This window comes from Colletotrichum scovillei (genome assembly GCF_011075155.1).
Source record: "Colletotrichum scovillei strain TJNH1 chromosome Unknown Contig00005, whole genome shotgun sequence".
In the NCBI taxonomy this organism is placed as follows: domain Eukaryota; kingdom Fungi; phylum Ascomycota; class Sordariomycetes; order Glomerellales; family Glomerellaceae; genus Colletotrichum; species Colletotrichum scovillei.
Genome location: NW_023336263.1, coordinates 3,419,911 through 3,441,603, shown reverse-complemented (window position 1 = coordinate 3,441,603; position 21,693 = coordinate 3,419,911). Strand labels below are relative to the sequence as shown.

The 21,693-nt window shown below is 52.3% G+C and overlaps 6 protein-coding genes across 6 annotated transcripts; 2 read left to right on the top strand and 4 right to left on the bottom strand.

Annotated features, from left to right (window-relative positions):
- Positions 1–207: 207 nt before the first annotated feature.
- Positions 208–576, bottom strand: HER10_EVM0008418 (uncharacterized protein; the record flags this gene model as incomplete). Its single annotated transcript, XM_035477941.1, has 1 exon — positions 208–576. One exon carries the CDS (start codon positions 574–576, stop codon positions 208–210), a length of 369 nt encoding a protein of 122 aa, XP_035334192.1.
- A 3,379-nt stretch (positions 577–3,955) lies between these two features.
- On the top strand, positions 3,956–5,288 carry HER10_EVM0001847 (cellulose-binding family II protein; the record flags this gene model as incomplete). The annotated part of the gene is made up of 2 exons (XM_035471582.1): positions 3,956–4,733; positions 4,894–5,288. 2 exons carry the CDS (start codon positions 3,956–3,958, stop codon positions 5,286–5,288), a joined length of 1,173 nt encoding a protein of 390 aa, XP_035333754.1.
- Positions 5,289–7,066: 1,778 nt separating this feature from the next.
- HER10_EVM0000534 (NupC family nucleoside transporter) lies at positions 7,067–10,194 on the bottom strand. The gene is made up of 2 exons (XM_035470310.1): positions 7,750–10,194; positions 7,067–7,680 (listed from the first exon to the last, which is right to left on the bottom strand). Exons 1-2 carry the CDS (start codon positions 9,394–9,396, stop codon positions 7,399–7,401), a joined length of 1,929 nt encoding a protein of 642 aa, XP_035333658.1. The 5' UTR covers positions 9,397–10,194; the 3' UTR covers positions 7,067–7,398.
- A 4,036-nt stretch (positions 10,195–14,230) lies between these two features.
- Positions 14,231–16,462, bottom strand: HER10_EVM0000273 (MFS hexose transporter; the record flags this gene model as incomplete). The annotated part of the gene is made up of 4 exons (XM_035470061.1): positions 15,678–16,462; positions 14,995–15,620; positions 14,555–14,943; positions 14,231–14,485 (listed from the first exon to the last, which is right to left on the bottom strand). The coding sequence occupies exons 1-4, from the start codon at positions 16,010–16,012 to the stop codon at positions 14,231–14,233; spliced, it is 1,605 nt and encodes a 534-aa protein (XP_035333643.1). The 5' UTR covers positions 16,013–16,462.
- A 1,166-nt stretch (positions 16,463–17,628) lies between these two features.
- HER10_EVM0001534 (alpha-L-rhamnosidase) lies at positions 17,629–19,293 on the top strand (the record flags this gene model as incomplete). Its single annotated transcript, XM_035471279.1, has 1 exon — positions 17,629–19,293. One exon carries the CDS (start codon positions 17,629–17,631, stop codon positions 19,291–19,293), a length of 1,665 nt encoding a protein of 554 aa, XP_035333731.1.
- A 164-nt stretch (positions 19,294–19,457) lies between these two features.
- On the bottom strand, positions 19,458–20,941 carry HER10_EVM0006259 (rhamnogalacturonase A precursor; the record flags this gene model as incomplete). The annotated part of the gene is made up of 3 exons (XM_035475850.1): positions 19,458–20,055; positions 20,121–20,459; positions 20,515–20,941. 3 exons carry the CDS (start codon positions 20,939–20,941, stop codon positions 19,484–19,486), a joined length of 1,338 nt encoding a protein of 445 aa, XP_035334039.1. The 3' UTR covers positions 19,458–19,483.
- Between the last annotated feature and the right edge of the window lie 752 nt (positions 20,942–21,693).

The window sequence follows — 21,693 nt, the reverse complement described above, 5'->3', positions numbered from 1 at the left end:
TCCGTGTGAGATCAGCACCCAAGCTTCTGCATCAAGAATATTTGGCTTGGCGCCGAATTCCATATACTGTATTACGGACTTTTCAATCAAGCCAGTCGACCTGACTCTGGGACTTGATATGTAGGCAAGTGTGGGGCAGGGTACGACACAACTTTCCGATTTATCCCGCAAGCCTCAACGAAGTAATCAAATTATTGGATTTCCTCCCTAGAAACCCAAGGCACTGTTGAACATGGTCGCAGCAGAAGCATCTTTGACGCCTGCCGCAGAGACCTGAGCCTTGGCCCGCTGACACTGGTCTTTTGCAGCCTGAGTCGCCTCACATACGTTGGTGAGCTGATCGCAAATTCGGTTCGTAATAATGTTTGGATTCAGCGCGTCTTGTTGACCCTTGGCTACGAGAGGGTCAGTTGGTAAGAAAGTGCCTTGATCCGGCTTGCGCCCAGTACGGCCCAGTTGAAAATCCATTGTTGGCGTGCATTTGCCGAAATCAATCCCGTCAGCCTGTCGCCGAATGGTGGCAGCCGATGCGCCAGATGTGCCGAATAGTACAAAAAGAGCCTTGGTGGGTCGCATGTTGCAGGTTGTTGGACTATAATTGACACTTCTTCTCGAAAATTAACACGAGTGAGAGCGATGGTGGAAATGTAGAAATGGTTCAGCTTCTTGAGAAAAAAAGAAAGTCTCGGGTGTTGCTTTGCGGAGCGGATGATGTTGAAACGGGGTTCACAGAACCTTGAAAACGAATTGAGTTCAACCCACTGATGAAAACAAAGATATTAGGGTATTCAGAACCACATCACTCTGGCAATATTCGACGGATCGATCTCTTTTGTAACTTGTAGTCATGTCGTGACTTACTAAGACGATGGAAGCTCAGACTACCTTATCATGAGGCAGATGGCGATCAACAAAGTGCCTCCGGCTCTTCGGATGGTTTAAGATCAGACGGGAGTGTTTGAGGTTGGACCTTGAAGAACCAAGCATATGGCACATCAATCACAAGATCATCAATATGATTGGACTATAAGATCGACATACCCTACAAGATATTGGGGCTTCCCTGCAAGAATCGGACGGCATGACATGAGATGATGCACAGGAGACAGTTGAGGCACAAAATGGGAACAATGACGAAACCGCAACTCCGTCACCGACGTCGCAACCAACTGGAACCCTTATCGTGTTCCATCCTTCATCGTGAATGGCACTCGAAAATTGCCAGGAATCGCGAGAACAGGAAAACTTCCCTTGATACAGCGAACGAGCGTCGATTGCGACAGTAGTTGAACTTTACAAGTCGCCGAATGTTGTGTGAGCCGAGAAACAAGAGTCGATCAAGCGCTACCAACCGAAGGCACTCCGAAGCTTATGCCTTGTTCGCAACTCTGCTCATCTCCTTGAGTGTCTGGTGCCAGGACTTGACTCAGCTCAGTCGGAAAACACTCGCAACCACCTCGAAACCAACCGGGTTTAGGACCTGCTTGCTGCTCTGCACGGCAAGAACTGGAGAAGCCTCTATTCGGACAAAATTATCGTCAACTGATCGGTTCAGGCCCTCTGCTGATTCTTTGTCGGGCCGTCACATACCCTTATTGACTAATCTTGTCAGCCGACGCTGCGCAGTAGTAAGTAGCAGCAGAATGAGGATATCGGTAATTATAGGCTTGTAGCAAGCGTGGACTGGGATGTATGGTTGAGGATGGAAACTACTCATTGTTAACAGCTTTGAGCAGAACATCACTAATTGCACTGATCCCATCGACCCTTGCACATGGAAAACCTGACGGGTGCAGTTGTTCTTATCTAGTGTCTGCCGCGCGCGTGCCTTTGCAATATGGCTATTGTATCAACACCGTGGATGGCTGAGTTCGTTGCAGTAGCTTATTTTAGCAGGCAATCAGGAGAAATTGCCGGAGCCTTTAATATCTTTAAGAATCCAGAAGATTCAGAAGACTCAGGCCATAGATTCGTAGCGTTGTCTTGCTCCGATGAAAAAGATCAGTTTCCTTCGTTTATTCTTGAAAGGTCGAGACGGGGGTGTTGGAGATAATACGCGGGAAATGTACCCGTATTCCATCGAGTGAGATTTTCCCGGGTCTCGGCCCATGCATCTCGTATCCCTTTAACTAACCCCGCCTCTATGCCCGGGTAGTTTCGTTTATGTGCAATTGTGATTGGTACACTGTCAATGATTCCCGCCCTCAAAGGGGGAAACCCCTTTGACTTTCGAGTTTGATCATTATTACGCTAGTGTAGATTAAATGCAGTTGATGTGGGGCATTCGGATTCCGGATTCAACGGAGAAGCCTAACTTTAACGAGAGCCGGTGCGTGAAAGTCTGGTCGGAAAAATGTCAAGCATTATGCTTAATTGTAAGACCACACGTGGATTGTCAACTATCTACTGGGCGTCGGACAGAATAGAGTTCATGAGGCTGATCGACTACTACTACTACCGCATGGCTGCAGAGCATCAAGATCGTTCAATCTGTTTTCCCAACCCACCTAGGCTGCCGATGGTGTTGGGAATCCGGAGAGTTGCGCACAAAGTCAGCCCTATCAAGTCAAAGACGATTGTCTGTATCAATTTGTGCGTCGGAATCTGCATCCCAGAAGCCATCCACTGTTCCAAAATCTTACAAATACATTGCAACGTTTCCCATGGATATTACTACCACAACTGGACCCAGAGAGCGAAATAATGTACATGTACGAATGGGCGTTGATAAGTCTTGGCCTGCTTGGGCCAAGCGGATCGTGCAATGAAGAGGAAACCATGTTGACGCCAAGAGCCTGGAATCGCTCTACCGCCGAGTTCCATCCAAATTCGGCCATGGAGCTGCCAAGATGGGACTCCATGCCGGCACGTTTGGTTTATGTAAGGTGACTAAAAAGCAATGACCAGGGAGCTACCAGGTTCGTGGATGTCAGTCCCGCAAATTCTAATCGTCTGTTTCACCATTACTCGTTTTCGATGGGGTTGAAACTGCCTTCCGCCCCTTCTGAGTCGTCTATGGACTGCTTTTCTGCTCTTCTCCCCTCTAATTAGAGTCCAGCCAGCTCAGTCCTGGCAGTCGTCTGTTTTTTTGGTCGGATGATCGACCCGAAAACACAGAAAATCCTCTGTGCCCGTTAGTGTAAACATCGGGTCCTGGTGACAGTTTGGACGACCCCAAGATCCAAGGGTAAATGTAACACAGAGCCATCCACGAGCTAGTCTTGAGACCATCAAATTATGCCAACAACACCTCACGGCAGATACCTCAGCCTCGTATGGATACTGAACATCCCCTTAGCACCGCATGCATGTCTGCTCTTCCCCGGATTTTTCAAGTCTTATGTGCTCTATTCAGAACCCGCATGTCACACCAGAATTGCTCACTCAGCCTTGGCGCTATTTATCTCCGGCCCAGCCATTCGAGAAAGGAAAGACTTCCAGTAAGCCCCTCTTTACGCCGTAGGATTTGTTCCCCAACTTGGACACCCAACGCCACCCTTAAAGCGGTCCTTAATCTTCCATCGTCGCTCAGTCCCCGCTGACTTATTCTCCCGCCAATGAATGCAGGCGGAACAACCGCATTTGATCCTGAGTACGGAGGCCTTAGTGCTCCGAGGACACAAGGAAAAGTAAATGTGAACGTTGAAAGTCTTGGCCATGTCCGCCAACACGGCAGATACACGAATTAGCAATCAATTCGACATTTTCAGTAAACAGGTGGAGTCTTGGAATTCTCGGTTGGATTGATACGAAGATGACTTAATTACGGAGTTTGGTGTTGATGTTTGTGTATATCTTCGGATGCTTCCCGTCTAAACTTTCCTCCTATGTCCATCCATTTTCAGCTTCTCAAGGTCCTTGGTACCAGCTTCGTTGTCTTGTCATTCGTTCTTGATCCAAATTCACTTCTTTCCTTTAGTACATTGTCAATTTTCTGTCTTTCTCATTCATCGCCATGCGCTTCTCTACCACATCTGCCGCCGTTGTGGCGCTTGCGGCCTCTTCCCAAGCTATGAACATCTCAACTACTTCCGACCTTGACGGATCTGTGTGGCAGGCCCTCGCTCCCGTTCAGGCCCGAGCCTTTGAGGATATGCCCCGTAACCGTCCTATCAAGAGACAATCCGGCTGGAGCCCTCCCTCCAACATCGTCACTCCCCTCAAAGAGGTCTGGGATCACTGCAAGAGCACCTACTCTAATTTCTTCGGCTTCAAGAACTACGGATGGGACCAAGTCATTGCCACCAAGGGCACCATCAACGTTTGTGTCCGCTGGGAATCGAGTGCTTCTGTCACAGAGGCTCAGCGCACTCAAGTCGCCAAGGCCCTCAACACTGCCCACCAAGGCTGGTACAAGTGGCTTTATGGCTATGATAACTTCCCCTACACCGATATTAAGGTCAACGTTGTCGGTTGGGCCGTTCGTGACAAAAGCCTTCTTCAGGGTTCTACATCTGGCATCCAGGTCTACACTGACAAGGACGCCGAAGGGATCCCCCAGTGCGCTGAGTCTTGCGGTCGTTTCTTCAACCAGAACGGCGACTACAGCAAGTGCGCGGCTGGTGCTGACCGGCACTACGACCAGTCTCTCTGGCTCACCGATGGCATGAACGGTGGTGCTGGCGGCGACTGGGGTCAGCGTATTGGTCGCGAGTACTTCATGGGCGCCCTTGACTCTGCCAGTGCCCACATCCTTCAGCACGAAATCGGACACACCTATGGCCTTGATGACTGTGAGTTTGATTATTTGCCATAACTTTCCTTACCAGTGCTTTGCTGACAAACCTCTTTTCCAGTCTACGGTACGTGATGACACATACAATCCTCAGGTTGCCGACATGAGACCCAAACAGTTACACTCGATCGTCCGTGTCAATGCTGACCCTAATATAGATTGGACCCCGACCGGTGTCACCAGCTTCATTATGCTCGCTGGATCTGCCGCTCAGATCACCGACTTCGACGGATGGATGCTCCGCAACTGGTGGTACGAGCTCTCCCGTGAACGTGGATGGCAGTCCGGCACCTCGAGCTCCGGTTCCTCCGGCTCTGCTGCCCCCGCGAGCACTGCGTCCGCCAAGCCCACCGCCAAGGCACTGAGCTCTGCACCCGCTGCCGCTGCCGCCACCACTGCCGCCGCCGTCCCGACTCAACCCGCTAACTCTGGAGCAACTGTTGGCGCTTGGGCTCAGTGCGGTGGTTCTGGTTACACCGGCGCTACAGCGTGCGTTTCCGGCTTCCAGTGTGTCAAGACCAACGAGTGGTATTCCCAGTGCCTCTCTGCATGAGTCTGATGATACATGCATCCTTGGCGTGTTCAAACTGCATGCCCACGCTACATCAACTGTCCCATAGCTCCTCGTTGGCTAAATGCTTGGACACATGCAGTTAACCTTTCCAATTTCCCAAGAGGACTTCTTGTCTATAGGCATTTTTCGACCCCTGAGGTCTCATTTTCTTCTGTACATGTATATAATCAACACCGTCTTACTGTCTTACTCAGCACATGGGCTTCTTCTCACACTTCCACGTGATACTTCAACCATGACTACTTACTTATATGGGGACATCATCAAATTTCTAGGTGAGACTGAGACTTCTCAGCCCGATCCCTGTATGGGAACCAAGCATCGAGGTAGTTTTTGCCGATGATCCAACGAGTGCAAGCAAATGATACTCCAACCAAAGCAGCGGCTTGCTGGTCTTTGACGCTACTCTTGAGGTTTGACGTCTGATGCTTGAAATTGAAGGCGATTCTGCGATTGTATCCTCTGCAACATCTACACAAATAGGAAAACACTAGCGGATGCTCTCGCGATATGCAAGATAGCAGGTGAGACGTGCTGTTTGCTTGCGGGAATAGTAGCTCAAATTACGTTGAAGTAAGGTATTGGAGATAATAACGATGCAACTCAGATAACATGTGAGGCAAGTAAGAACGCGCACATAGCCGGTGTTTCACTCAGTATTACTCTGCTATGTGTGAGATGAGGTTGATGTCCAGCATGATGACTACCAATATCATATTATTATCCCAGATAGAGGGCATTGGGTCTCGCCTGGGCTGACTTTGACTGGCCCATAAAGTCTGCAGTACCCAAAGTTTACTGGAGCAAGCCGAAGTCAATCAGACCTCCACAGTCAAAGATCGATATCGATTTTATGAAACAGTCACGGAGAGTGTGCTCTCTTGTGGATCGCAATACCTTACATCTCTTTAACAGACTTCAAATCCACACGACGCGGCACTTTACGACAGCTGGCGTAGATCAGCATGGAGCCCGAGGCGTTCTCGTAGCAGGATAGTTGTAGTGTGCTTCCGAAGTCTCCCATCGAGTGCTGAATGGCGTCAGGACATTGCTACTCGGGGCGGTAACGAATCTCCTATCATTTGAAGTTATTCCGTATTGATAACGTATCTTTTCTCGCCATTGCACTCAATTGGATGTCAAAGGGGGATCAGCGTGGGTACAAAATGGAAGACTATATACTGATGCCATTCAGCACTTGACGGGACGTTGCTAAGCAACAGCGCTTGAAGTCAACGAATATCTCAGCGGAGGTCACAAATATCTTGGCTTAAGAAGCTCATGCGCCTGAACTCTAGATGCGGCTCAAGACGGGGTTAATGGCACGTCGTGTGGTATCCCACTCGACTTAGAACAGGCTTCATCGCGGGCTCGGCCCACTCGAGAAACTTCCGACCAGCGACTAGCGACTGAAGCCAGAAGCACCAAGATGAATTGGTGGAAGCGTGGAGCATTCCTACTTGCGTTCGAGAACAACTGGTTGGCATTCTTATTACGCTTCACAAACAGCAAAGGCCGAGGAGGGCGAGGCTCAAATGCCAGTCGCAAAGCCGTTCTTGCTGCCTACGGCCGGCGCCGATGCCCGTTGGAGGCCGGCGGATTTATGCCTGTCGTCCTTGGTACGCAAATTTTTTTGCTTGATGCGGATCCAACTAGGCTTAGGATGGCGGATACTGCTTCGGCCTGACTCACGGAGATCAGCCGGATTTAGACGGCGGCGGGGCAATGTGCTAGAACATGGGAAAACTTTTGGGAGGATTGCATTATTAAAGAGTACGGATTGCGCAAAACCGTCTTCGATCACGTCTTTGCCAGTCGAGCAACAGTGGTATATGAGGACTCTTTGACGCCTTGTTTTTACCTCAGTTCACGCTTGGTTGATACTACGAGTTGAATTATCCAGCTCGCTTGCTAGCAGGTGCCCTGGGTATTATTAACTACTGTGTATATTCTTCTCTCATCAACCGGCGCTGTACAAGCACACTTCTTCCTCAACATCGTACATCTTTTAGTCATATTTTCTCGTTTCAACAATGTCCATCGAATGGAAACATCTATCCAGCTCGGATTCTCAAGACCAACCAGTGACCTAAGCACTAGCAGCGAGGTTCGTTACTTGGTGAGTAACAACAAGGCCTGCAACAGCGGCCGACGTCAGAGTCGACATGACGCCAGAAATGAGCGCAGAAATCGCCATGGCACTGACATCGCCACCACGGCTGGGGGCTAGCTGGCCAAGAATACCGATCTGAATACCAAGGGATCCAATGTTACCGAAACCGCAAAGAGCGTAGGTCGCAATGAGCTGGGAACGGGGAGAGAGATCGAGGTACTCGGGCGTCTTCATTTCGGTGAAGGCAACGTACTCGTTCTATTCACATACCAGTCAGTACCTGAAGTCGAGTGGTCAAGCAATATTCAGATAAGGAGTTGCACTTACAGCAATAACCTTAAGGGCAATCAAGCGGGCAACCTTGAGAAGGTCGCCGTTACGGGGAACACCCAGGAGGAACGCAACCGGGTAGAAGATGTAACCGGTAATCAGGTTGAGAGTCAGAGGAGGGTCGTTGATGTTGATGTAGCCACCCCACCAGGTCAGCAGACCATCAACGAGACCGATGAAGGCCAAGATGCAGAGAATCGATGCAACAATGGTACCGGCAATCTTGATACCCAACCAAGCACCGTTTGCAAAAGCATGGATAGCGTTCTTGGCCTCATGCTCATCGTCGTCAGGGATGACGACCTTTCCAGCAGTCAAAGTCTCCTCCTTCTCGGGGTAGCGAAGCTTGGAAATGGCAATGGAGGCGGGGATGGACATGACGCAGGACGACACCATGGCCTGGGCATTGAGACCCAAGTTGATATAGGCGACGAGAGTGGAACCAGAAATGGTTGCGAAGCCGCAAGTCATGATCTGGTGGATTTCGGCCTTGGTCATGTGAGGGACGAAAGGACGAACCAACATGGCAGACTCGCCCTGACCAATGAAGGGAGTGGCAGCAGCGACGACAGCCTCGGCGCCAGACACGCGAAGGGCCCAGAAGACGAAGGTTGCGAACTTGCCGATGAACCACTGGAGGAAACCGATGAAGTACAGGACCTGGACAATGGCGACGAAGAAGATGATGGGAGGAATGACGCCAGTGATGAACCAGTGAAGGTCAAGCACACTCTCAGCAGTGAGGAAGGCCGTTCCCTGGTTGGCGAAGCCAAGCAAGTCACCAGCTCGATCCGCAATGAACTTGAAAATGTCGTAACCGACGCCGGTGCGAAGGACAAAAAGCGCAATAATGTACTGCGAAAGCATACCACCAATAACGGGACGCCAGTTGATACGCTTGCGATCGTTCGAAGTTATCCAGAAGCAGGCCAGGATGACGATGAGACCGAAGATGGAAACGGCACGGTTCTCGCGGTTGTTGTCGGCCGACTCCTCCGAGACGAAAGAGCCTACGAGCATGACAGCGAGCGTCACGGCAGCACCGGCAATAGTGCGGAACTTGGCAGGAATGGCGTTGTAGATAACAAGAGCAGTGTGTTGCCACACAAACTTGATCGGCCGGGAGACGTAGGAGCTCGGGACGTAGAAGAAGAGGAGGCGGAGAGAGATGCAGAGCCAAACAAGGAACGGAATAACCCAGTTCTTGTCATTGCGGTGCTCGATGAGCGAGGCAATCCACCAGCCGGTGAAGAAGCAGAAGAGGAAGAGGTGGAAAACCCACTTGTGCCTGCTGTACAAGGTTTTGAACTTGGAGGGCTTCTTCTCCTCCTCATCGTTGGAGGCCACGACGCCAGTCTTCTCGCCATCGTAATCAGGGGGTCCGCTGAGCTTGTCGCCCTTCTCAATGTCGTGGGGCTGGGCAGAGTGCTCGTGTAGGTGGCTCTGGTGCGGGACGGTCGTTTCTCCGGTCCTGGTGTAGGTTACATTGTCGTCGTGACCCTTGGCATCGACACGAGCGCTGTGGTGCAGATGTTGATGCTGGTGCTGGTTGTGAATTTCCAGCGCCGGGTCCGAGCTGCGACGGGGTGGTGTGCTCCCGGCCGTGGTGGTGGTCTGGTTGACCTCGGTGACCTGGGAAGACATGGCTGAAGGATATGCTTCTTGGAAGCGCACCGATAAAGAAGAGGAAAGATGGGGAAAAGGTAGGGCTGAAAGAGGCGTTGAGCGGTTTGACAACCAGTTCTTTCAGTGGTCTGCCGTAACGAGGAGACCGTGGGCCACGCAGTTGAAGGCGCCCTGGCGTACTTTGGGGAAGTTGACGGCGAGAGACTCGAGAAGCAGCTGCACGAGACAAGACCCTTACAATAAATGAGTCTCGAGGGGAAGCTCTCTTTAAAAAGCCCCAGTGCGACGATGAAGAAATCCGAAAGTAGTGCCGAGGCTAGGCTAGGCAAGTAAAGCAATGCCTACGACTCGTCGACCTTATCAGCAACCAGGTCAGGATGGAGTTCGCCGCCCTTGTGGTGTGGAGGAGGAAACCCTCATGCGGTTCGGTGCCCATCTCGGTGGATTGACCCAGATTCTGGACGAACGGCTAGCCAACGAGGGGTGCGGGATGGGATGGGCGACAGGGTTCACGGGTGTGGGATTGACGAACAACTGCTGCACCAGAGATACTGGGTGGCCAGGGTGTAGCAAGGGAGTGTGGGAGGGGAGCAGGTCCGAAGGACGCCAACGCGAGAATCAGGGACGAGATTGGAGCAGATTGAAAGAGTAGGCAAGACGATATCTTTGGAGACGGGCAGACGAGAGAGTGGCAAGCCACCCAGTCTGTGTGTGGGCCGGCCGCCGCCGGTTCTCGTGAAGTGTCAGGCTGATGGACCATACGGATACTCTGGGGTCTATCAGCATTACTTTTTGGTCTTGTTTCCTCATAGTACGACGCTATTGATACTCTCTCAGGTTTTTGGACCCTTGGTGAAGCTATTGCCGGCCACTTGGGCCAGAGAGACGGTGTTGTGACGGGAAAAGGTAACTGTCGAGCAATCGAAACCGAACCCACTCGCGCACGCCAAGGCCCACCGATACTCTAAGTTGACGGGGTCAAGATACCGGTTGGGTTAATCAGAAAAATTTAGTCTGGAACCCTTTATTGTTGCTCGGTGTGCTTGCGATAAGGAATGTAATTTTTTCATTTTCTGCATTTTGACAGTAGCTGGGCAGGGATAGTCGCCGCACCCAACGGCACAGACTCTCGATCAGAGCCGGGCCAAGACCTTTAGCTCTCGACTTGAGTGGCAAAGCTAACGGCGTGCTTCCGGTTCTGGAAGGTTGATGGAACGATGGATACTTGCGGTGGAGTCGACTGAGATTGGAGAGACGGGACTGGACGTGGGAGAGATGGTCTAGCAAAAGGGCAGGGCTAGCGTGTGGGTGTGAAAAGGTTGCCGGGTTCGTTGGACAAACAGTTGGCGGTCCTGGCAAGGATCGAGACTGGCCGAACTCGTAGGCGAGACGCGTCGGCCGAGTCCACGCACGAATCATGGCTCTGGAACCATCTCATGATGAGATCTGCTCGTTTCTTCTCTTGTCATGTATCACGGCCAAGCACTAGCAGCGGTCAGCGGATATGTACTCCGTACGCAGTAGACTCGTAGATACTCGGACAAAGTACGGAGCACCGTCATCTAAAGGATTTGAGACTCTGGTGCCCCCAGCAATGTCGAGGCAGTGGGTTCCCGGGGATCACGTCCGATGTCTTTGACTAAGATCATTAAGGGGTTCCTGATAGGCTCAAGACCGGGCCTGTTTCTGTACGATGGAAAGGTGTGTGGCAGATCCTTCCGCTCTGCTGGGCGCAGACATGGCCAAGGGGCCGACGTCCAAGACCCTAAGAGGCGCACGAAGTGACCCCCAAGCTGTCAGAGAGACACGGAGACATGCAGAGAATCGGGACTGGCTGGCGATAGCTGCATCAGCCGCCGCGGCGCCACAAGCCATGGATCGAAAGGGCCGCTAGAGGCCGGTGAGCACACAAGCCCACGGCATAAGTTGAGATGCGAAGGCTCGACAGTTGTCACCTGCTCAAGACGTACTGTCAAAGTATCAATGTCTGACGCTTGATTGAGGCACAGGATCTTGGCCTGCTGCCAAAGAGACGCATGGCTGCTGACCTTGCGATACAGTACCGTGAGATCAACGATAAGCGCAATCCCTGCTACTGTATCCGTAGGCTTTTACCTCGAAGTTGTACGAATGCGGATGCTCAATTGGTTTCTCAGTAATGTGCCCTTTCGCCTTGCGCACTACTGGAGCAATGTGCGAAATGAAAAGCCAAGATTGGCGAGCTAGCCCTGTCATTCGTAATTGCAAGCAGTAAGCGAGCCCTATGCTTCGGATTCCTGACCAGGACCGCACTCTTGTGATTGAGTTGATAGAGCAAGTGCAAACTGTTGGAGGGTCGTATATAGGTAGGTAGTGTCGACAGAAAGTCAATCTTGGGCTTTCCCCAGCCCTCTCGATCAATGCCCTCAGTTCCTCGTCTGGTCCTGTGTCGTCGGACGGGGCCGAGAAGACTGGACCTGGGGATGAACATCTGCCAGACCGTCACTGTCAGACGAGAAGTCCAAAGTTCCTCTTCAGCACAAGCACCAAATTGACCAACACAAAAGGGCCTGGGCCTGGGCGCATCTGCCATCCCCAGTCCGTCCCCCCTTCTCACTCCCATGCCTCAGCATCCGCATCTTAGTGCGCGCACTAAGGGTGCCAGGCGCCGGGCGGGCAGAGGATGTGCTCCACGCCATCCTGGGGAACATGAGCAAGGTTGTCGGGCCTGTTAGGTTGCGGATTGCAGCCGTCGTATCTGTGTGCCCAATCCAGTCAACGAGCGCGTGCGACTCGGCTGTCGAGATTGGCCCAGCACAAAAGTGCCATGCCTTTCGCTTTTCAGCTTCGGTCGGCTCCGCCATTCCAATCGAGTCTGTTGGCTGGGAACCTGGGGACGACAGCATAGCTCTGTTCTCTTTACAGGCACGTGAAGTGTTTCTGATGATAAGCTTAAGGTGAGCTCCGACGACGCCAATGCGAAACTGAGCCTGGCTCACAGCTTGTCAGCCTGGCTCCTTCGCTATCCTCCGACAGCCATCTATCTACAATTGAGTCTTTGCGCGCGCAAGACTGATCCCTCGATGCCCGTTACGGAAGAGCTAAGTGACTATTATCAGAAAGAGTGATACTTACGGACTGGGAACTTGGCATTGTGTCGCCTTCGATGCAGTATGCGAGAAAGGGATATGTCCAGCATCCCCGTCGGCTCCCGCATTGAGAGCGGAAATGATTATCAATGGGCTGGTTAGCTGCGCAACTGGGTCAGCAAAAGACCGCGGATCCAGAGACGCTACCACGTGCGGTCTCCGCCCCCAGATCCAACATCGCGGACCGCCGCATTCGCAGAGTGGCAACGACATTACCTTACTCCGTACGGATACTCCGTACAGATAGAGCCTGAGAAACACGCGACTCCACTCCCGGATCTTCGGATCACATTTTCGTACTCCATACACAGCAAGCACATGACGGGCGCTGGGTTTCACTCTTGGCTACTGGGAAACAGAGTAAATGTTCAATGGTGTCTCTACAAGTCCACGGACACAGATGTACGATCAGTTTCCCACGAATCGACATCAATCCATGTCCGTACAGGTTCCATTTCCCCCCCAAACCTGACCGCCTACGTGCTATGATTCTTGTGAAACACGCGTAAGTTTGCGACAGCTGCCAAAGCGGATTTTTTAGCCAACATGTCAGTCTTCATATGAGGATACGAAATCCCACTTGCCACTCGAGTTCAAGTGATGCTGTTTGATGATCGTTACGTCATTTCCATTCGTGAAATTGATCCACTTATTTTTCTCCAAGATGTGGATGACAACGTCTGAATTGCTGAAATGATGCCATCACCAACCTTCTGGAAGCGCATCCTGTATGTGCGCCCGTCACACTGATCGCGAAGGAACAGGCCTCCGTCCAAAGATCCTACGAACTCCTTTCCTAATACAAAATCTCCGGGCCATACCGTTGAACCCACTTTTGGCGAACGACGATGTCTACAAGTGAGTGCCGCGCAAATCACATGCAACAAAGGTTCGCTTTTGCCAAGTGGATAAGGACAACGAGATACGGTCGCTCTGATGGCACATGCAGAGTCTTATGGCAGCCGGCGATCCGAAAATTGAATTTGAGATAGGCTATTCCAAGCAGGTACCCTATTTTCAATGAGGTTCGCGCCCAGAGATGGACCAAAATGTGATACCTGAGAGGCGGCGAGATATGTCGGCTGGTATCGGCCATGGCCTTGTATCCGAGGTTACTAAAGGAGAACAACAGGTGAGGCGAGCAGCGATCTCCTAGTAATGATATTTGATGGCATGTCAAAATTCGGGTAGCTACCGCCTTGATCATTATCTGGGACGACGCAGGTCGCCGTGATCCGTAAAAGACATCAAGCGCCAAGGGGTACGGAGCTCCGAGGCTGAAGTAGACGTGGAATATATGAGTGACCGGTTCAGACTAGCGTCATTGGCTGGAATTCTGATTCGAAGATGCTTCCATAAAAGATGTTGCAGGACGACTTTGGTCAATAAATGCCTTCAACTCCGCCTTTGTGTGCCGGCAGAAGATAAACCGGCTTTTCTCCTGATATACAAATAGATACTATTGTTAAATATGTCTTCTGAACGTTGCCAAGTATTAATATCTGTTTCACTTGCCTTTTAAGAGGCGTTGTTGTCGACAATCACATTAGCAGCGGAAGTTCGTGTGGTCTTGGGGAGTTCCATTAAGTACTATATTCTTATGTCTGACGCTTCCTGCTTACTTGCGTATGGTTTCGAGAATCAAAGCAATCGTCGTCTAACTAATATGACCTTGAAATCATCTTAACTACACCAGGTCAAAGATCAATGAACTGTGTGACAGATCATTGCTGGTGCGCAACTGCCCTTTCACTCTTCTCCTGCACCTCTGTCTTGTAGCCCTTGAACTTCCGAGCTGGGACTTGCTTGATGAACATCTCATCGAGCTCCTCGTAAGACCGCCCAGCAACCTCGGGTTGGTAGAACCAGAGATAGACAGTGGACAGAACGGAAAGGCCGCCGAAGATGAAGGCCACCTTGGCACCGAGATTGGCTTGATCGGGGTTGAAGAGGAAGGGGATAACAAAGGCCCACATGGTCTGGAAGAAAGGATTAGTTTCTGTATCAACCATATCAAGAATGACATTTGGTGGCAGGTTTCAACTTACGAAGAGACTGTTTTGCAAAGCCAAAGCCATGGAGGCAGTCTTGGCACGGAGACGCGAAGTTGCAACCTCGGTCAAGAGAGAATAGGCCGTGGCTCCAATGGTGACGTTGTAGATATAGCAGTACACCAGCAGCAGTGCGACGGTTCCCTTGACGGCACCAGGTGTGGCAGCCACCGCAAGACCACCAGTAATCATGAGAAGGACCGTCAGGATGCACATACCCCAGAGAGTGAGGCCGCGGCGACCAACTCGATCAATAAGGAACCATGCGGTGACGTTACCGAGCATGGACATGACCTGCTGCACGATGGCCAGCGTGAAGCTCTCTTTTGTGCTATAACCGGCCAGTTGCTGGTAGTAGGTAGAGTATGATGCAACGAAGAAGACACCTAGACAGAGTCAGTCAAGGGCAGAATTGTGAAGGGACACGAATAACGTACCGCACAGAGCCTGGATGCTCAAAGGTGCGACGGAAATGATGGTGCGGCGAAGGTTGGACTTGCGGAAGCACTCAGCAAAGCTGGCGCCGTCGGTCTCCTTGCGTACCTCAGCAAGGGTGAGAGTGATAACAGATAGGCGCTTCTCGACCTGGACCGCATCGTAGCCAAGACGGCTCAGGGACTTGGCAGCCTTCTGCATCTTGCCCTTGCTAACCAACCACCACGGTGACTCGGGCATGAAAAACAGCAAGAGAGCACCAATGCCGCTGATGCCGTATTGAGACACAAAGATTGTGCGATAAGCCCAGCGGTCGGTTCTAGTTCCAGTCTCGTTGACAACCAGACTGACGATGAATGGACCAATTGTGAAGGCGATAGCCGCAGCGGCGGTCAAGATACCGCGGAGAGCCAGGGGCGCGATCTCGCCAATGTATGTCATGCTGACCGTGATGAAAGCGCCAATGGGAAATCCGGCAATAAACTTGCCCGCGAAGAAGATCTCGTTGGTGGTGCTTACTGTCTCGCAAGTGATGCCTGCAAAGATGAAGGCGTAGCTGATGAAGTAGGTCCACTTGCGGCCGATGCGGTCGGCCACCCAGCCAGCACCGAGGGATCCAACGACGGCACTGTGATGGAGAGTAACGTTAGCTCATGACGGGAAGCTATAGGAACAGTGCACATACGATGCGACAGGGGCTCCGCTGTAGGCAGATTGCCACTTTGCAGGGAGAACATAGTTGCCATTGAATTCGGAACCGAAATCCTTGCGGAACTGGGGGATTCCAATGACTGTTCCTCCCGCCTGGTTGTCAAAGCTGGTGAGGATGAGGACGTATATGGCGTAAATGCACCACACAAACGCCCACGGCTGGTTCTTGATGGCTTGTAAAACAGTCTCGTCGTGATCTTCTGCCGTCGCGGCGTGGCCAATCTCCTCCACGTGTTCGCCCTTGGCCGCGGCGATGTCGTCCTTGTCGACGATGGATGTCGGGTGCGCCTCAAGGTGTTTGTCGTCCATGATCGCCGTTCCTGTCAACTCTGGGTGAGGAAATGGAAATATCGAAGATGTTTGAAGACGTCGGGCCGAACAACTTAAAGTTAAGAGAAAATCCGGGGAAGCACCGACGATCTGGGGAAGTTGAGGAGTTCGAGACTGGGGAACTAGGGCAAAGTGCAACCAAGCCGGGAATGTCCCCGGTTCTTATTGTCCAGAACTTTTCAAAAGCCTTTCAGATGGAGGCAGTTGCAGGCACTTCTTCGGATCAACGTCGTCTCAATGATCGGCCGACAATAACCCATAGTCTATAGCGCAAGCCCCTTTTCTCCCTGGTGGCATTCCTCGTCAGGTCCGAGGTCAGGCGTGATGGACCTGAAGGTAGGCCCGCCTCCTCACCCAACCATTTGGTTAACTTTTGCGGGGGAGGGGCCGGGCTGTCTGCATGGTGGGAGCCGTGGGAGTGCGTTTCACTGATGGTTCCGCCATGTTGCCGGCAAGTGTTGACCAAGGGAGGTTGTCAATAGCGCGGTGCGGTAGATAGCCTCTCGAGTCAGTCTATGTCCCGAAGAATAACCTGTGCGCTTTGGTTGGTTGTGGCCGAATGGCTGCTAACCCAAAGGGTGAAAGTCAGACTGAGCCATGAGATGAACTTGGACTTGATGCCGATGCCAGTCGTCCACGCCAGCGGTGGCCAGGTTCTGGACATGGACTCTGGCCTGGGCCAAAGGTGTCAATGACCCGCCGTTTCGGTAGTGTAGTCTGGGGACCCCACAGACACGGCTATATCCCGGCTCGTGCATGAAAAAAATGCAGATGAAAGATGCGGGGGGTTGACCTGAGCATCATCATGATCGCAGTTTGCTGCGAGTCTCTGGGGACCTAGGTGGTTGTTGTTGTCGTGATGGAAGTTGTGCTTGAATATGCTCTTTGTTTCTTGAGACGACCGACAACTACCGTATTCCAGCACCCAGTACGGCGTTCTCTTGTGTTTAGCAAATCGAGAGAGCAGGCGTGTTGTGAACTTGTGGCAGCTCGGCATTTGCGTAGAGGAGCCTCTTCTAGCTTGGGGCCGTTCCTCGGTCTAATGGTGCCGCCAAGGAGGCAAAGGCTCTCGCAAAACCTGAACAAGGACCTTACGAGACGAAGACTATGCTAGTCCGCCCGCAGCTCATCCGTAGTTCTGCCGTTGTTGAACCACCTTCTTGCGTCCAGCTGACCTGGGCCATTGGAGTTCCAGACGCTTGTCGATTCAGCTTGTCATGAATCCTGACTCTTCCTCGGTATATCCCCGCACCGGCCCCAGAAATGGTCTCCACGCCGACATCGCCATGGGTCTGAAAAGTCCCGATTGAGCAATCAGAAGCGTCAGCCACATTCCCCTCATCTCGAGCTTCGGTGCTTTCGATTGCCCTTCTCGGGTGGTTGTCACACCGAAGCGTTTATGGATTCTATTTGGGATCGTGGCGTCTTCAAAAGCATCTCCAACGACCTGGACCTAAACCCATGTTCTGCTGGCAACCACAGACGAAACACAAATCTCAAGTTCATTTCCAGCCCCCAATCACGCGCCTTGTCCTTCCGACTGCTACAATAGTCTCTACCTTACTCCCTAGTCGACTTTGAGCCATCCACCCACCATGGCAGATGCTCCCGAGGACATGGTCGAGAGCGTGCTTCCGACGCGCTGGAACCGAGACTTTGAAAAGATTGCCAATGATCTGTGCCCGCAGCTGCAGCGATGGACACGAACACCTCAACGCGTCATCACATTTGACAAAGACGAGGGCCAATACTTTGGTATCCGTGCCGTGCCTGCGGAATATCCCATTGACAAGTTGCCGACCAAGACTTGGGGGAAAGGAGATGGCTTCATTCTCGACTTTGGTATTCACATGGTGGGATATCTCTCAATGAGACTAGAGTCCCGGGGCTCGCACATGGACGCCCCGTGCAGGTTGCGCCTCACATTCGGCGAATCTCCTTTGGACGTGACTCTCGGCATGGAAAATGTCAAGACATGGATCAGCACTAGCTGGCTTCCGGACGAAATCATCAATATCGACATGTGCCCTGAGGAGGTCTCTCTATCTCGACGATACTCGTTCCGCTTCCTTCGAGTTGAAGTCATCGACACCTCACCCAAATACAAGGTTACATTTTCCGACGTCAAATGTCAATGTGTTAGCGCCATCAGCCAGAACCACTCCCTGGAGGCTCCGCAGTTCAACGATTCTCTCCTCCAGCAGATTGACCACGTTAGCATATCGACACTGAGAGATTGCATGCAAACCGTCTTTGAGGATGGACCTCGAAGGGATCGTCGGCTCTGGAGCGGAGATCTTCGGCTTCAAGCACTTGCAAACTACAGCACCTTCCGGGACTTCAACCTCGTCAAGCGCTGCATCTTCCAATTTGCTGCTGTGGTGCGCGAAGATGACTCTGTGCCAGCTTGCATCTTTGAACAGCCTCAGCTCACGCCTTCGACCGACTACATTGTAGACTACGACGCGTTATTCGCCGCCATTACGTATGACTACGTGGTGGCATCGGGCGACAAAGCTGCGGGTCACAGCCTTTGGCCCACCGTCCTCGGCTGCGTGAAGCGGGCTCTCACGCATCTTGATGCTAACACTCACGCGTTTGATGAGTCCAAGGGTGAAGGATGGAAGTTCCTTGACTGGCAGCCTGGGCTGGAACACAGCGCGGGACTACACGGGGTTCTGCTGTATTGTCTGAAAGCAGCTAACTCCTTGGCCACGGTTCTCGGCAAGGAGGTCCCTTTTGTGGACCTCGTGGCCCAAATGACCGAAGCAGCGAAGGTGTTTCTTTCTCCAGACAATGTCTTCGTATCTGGCCCCAAGGGACAGGTTAGCTTTGCGTCGGCGTCTTGGCTTGTTCTTGCAGAAGCATATCCTCAGGAAACAGCTAAGGCTGCCCTGATTAACACACTTGCACACCCCGATGCTCTCAAGCCCCTGACCCCTTACCTATGGCATCATGTGTGTGATGCCCTCGCTACCGTGGGCTTGTTCGATAAGTGTGTGGAGATCATGACCAGCTACTGGGGAGGTATGGTCCGCGCCGGTGCAGACACTTTTTGGGAATGCTACAACCCCGAAGACCCTCGGGCAAGTCCCTACGGAGATGCTCGAAACAACAGTTTCTGTCACGCTTGGAGCTGTACCCCGACGTACCTGCTAAGGGGGAAGCTGAGAGAGTTTGTCGGCGTCAAGGAAACGAAATCGGTCACCATGGGTCATTTGGACGAATATTGGATCAGGTCACAGGTCGGGAGTCAATAAGACAGCAGTCAGTCGGTGATTAGAGTAATTTGAATCATGTGATAGACGCCAGAGAAAATTGATAATCATTTCCCGAATGATATGTGCAGCTTGGCTTTTCCAATTAAGTAACTATGTACAGGAAAATGAGATCGGCTCGTTTCTTGTCGAGCCGGGTACTGGTTGCTTCATGTTCATGGCCTTCTCGCGCTTAAGCGGCGCCAGCAAGAGCACTGGCGGGCTTGGCACCAGGGTAGAAGGTTGTGGGGATGGCGGGAATGTCGATGGACTTGGTGATGCCGAGTCCGGCGGTGACGAGGCCGGGCATGGTGGCAGCGGAGTAGCTGGTGACGGTCTTGGTGGTAGCAGTGCTGGTGTAGGTTCCAGAGCCGGTGCGCATGCAGTGACCAGTGCCGAAGGCGTTGTTGCACTTGTCGACAATGGACGAGCCAGACTCGGTCCAGATGTTGATGCCGGACACGTCAATGTTCTCGCAAGGAACGGCGGCAGCGCAGAGGGCGACCACGGGACCGCGAGCGGCACCGTTGGCGGCGGTGCCCTTCCAGTTGGAGAAGGTCAGGTTCTTGTACTCGACACCGTCGCCAGCGACCTTGCTCTGGCCGGTCCAGGCAGAGTCGATCTTGAGGGAGTAGGCGTTGCCGTGGCCGATGAAGTTCTCGAACTTGGCGTTCTGGAAGGCACCATCACCACCGTTGTTCTTGATCATGAGCATCTGGTTGGAGTTGGAGGTGTAGACGTTGCGGTAGTGGATGTCGGAGATGGCTATAAACAACTCTTGTTAGTGATTGCATAGTAATGGAGAGATTTCTCTCGGAGCCTAAACGTACCAGTGTCAACGCCCAATGAGCCGATGCCGCAGCCACCGGACCAGTTGCAGAAAACGTTCTCGACGAGAATGTTGCTAGACTTGTTCTTGACAGTGACGCACTCGTCCTTGTTGGTGACGGCAACGTCGTGAACGTGCACGTTCTTGGCAGCCATCAAGTTGAAGCCATCAAGACCACCCTGGTTGCCACCGCGGACAATCATGTTGTAGACCTCTCCGTTGGTGACGGTGTCCATGACGAAGTGGAAAGCCGGAGAGTCGACGAGAGCAATGTCATGAACGCTGAAGTCGGTGACAGAGACGAATCTCAGGAGACGAGGTCCGTAGACACCGCTGCCCTCTGTCAAATCGTCAGTATTGTGTGGTGGCGATTGGTTGGAGTGGGAATGTCTTACGCTTGTGGAATTCGTAGCCGTAGCCCTGCATAGCACCCTTGGAGTTGCCGCTGTAGAACTCGACATCGGTTGACTTCTGGACGATGATCATGTGGCCGCCAGCAGTTCCAGTGCGGTAGATGGTACCCTCGAGGTTGATGGAAACACCGGTTCCGCCGGAGAGAGTCTGCCAAGTGCCGAGACCCCATTCACCGGCGGGGATGAGGATCTCACCTCCGGTCTTGCAGGCGTCCCAAGCGGACTTGAGGGCCGCGCCGATGTCACCGGTGGCACCGGTCTTGGCGCCGTAGCTGGTGATGTTACATGTCTTCTTGGCGGCCTTGGTAGCGGCCTTGGTAGTAGGTCCAACGGTGCCAGACAGCTGGGCGTTGGCCAGTTCCGGGATAAGAGCGCCCAGCGCAAGGAGTGAAAAGGAAGCGAACTTCATGTTTGTTGATTTTGAAAACGAGTGAATACCGACAGGAATGTCGAGAACTGGAAGAGCAAAAAAGAAAATGAGAGGCACCGGAATGGGAAGACGGAATGAACAGGGAGAACAATCAATCTGTATCTCTTTGAGAAAAAGGGATCTGATGAGGTGATAAATGGAATCCCTTCCTCCGATCTCCCCTAACTTCCTCCACCAATGGGCCCAGTAGCCTTACCTCGAGTCCTCGACTCCTGTGGTCGATTCGCCATTTGCAGTGCCCACGCCGCTTCCGCCAGCGACCCCACGATCCGTCCCATTGTTTGTGGGAAATTGAACGGAACAGGTGCTCTAGAGAGTGGCTGTTTGACGAATCACGAAAATTGAACCCTCTGCACCCGGGATTCTGACGCCGTGTTAATTAATTAAAAGAACAACACAGACAGTGGGCTCAAGAGCGAGCTCGCTTCACTCAAATGCCGTCCCGAATGGGTATTAGAGGTATGAAATAGAGTACTTAGTGGCGCTATCGGGGCCTGGCCGCCAGACCATTCTCTTTACCCCCAGTAGTTTTGTCAGGGGTACTGCTTGTCGGACTGCTTTACCTCAGCATCCCTACTATGCAAAAACCCAAGGTCAAATCTTCTCGACGAACCAGGGCCACCAGGGGGCGACCTGGAGCGGCGCTGGGGTGAGCTTTGGTGAAACAAAAGGAAACGGCACAGATGAGCCGCGTCATGGTTGCAGTTCGTCCCGCCGTGGTCAAAACCTCA

Bases quoted from the DNA above. Each gene is read 5' to 3' on its own strand.
- HER10_EVM0000534 (XM_035470310.1), bottom strand. From the start codon at position 9,396: ATGTCTTCCCAGGTCACCGAGGTCAACCAGACCACCACCACGGCCGGG. The intron at 7,681-7,749 runs GTAAGTGCAACT...GTATGTGAATAG, and splicing joins TTGCCCTTAAGGTTATTGCT to AACGAGTACGTTGCCTTCAC.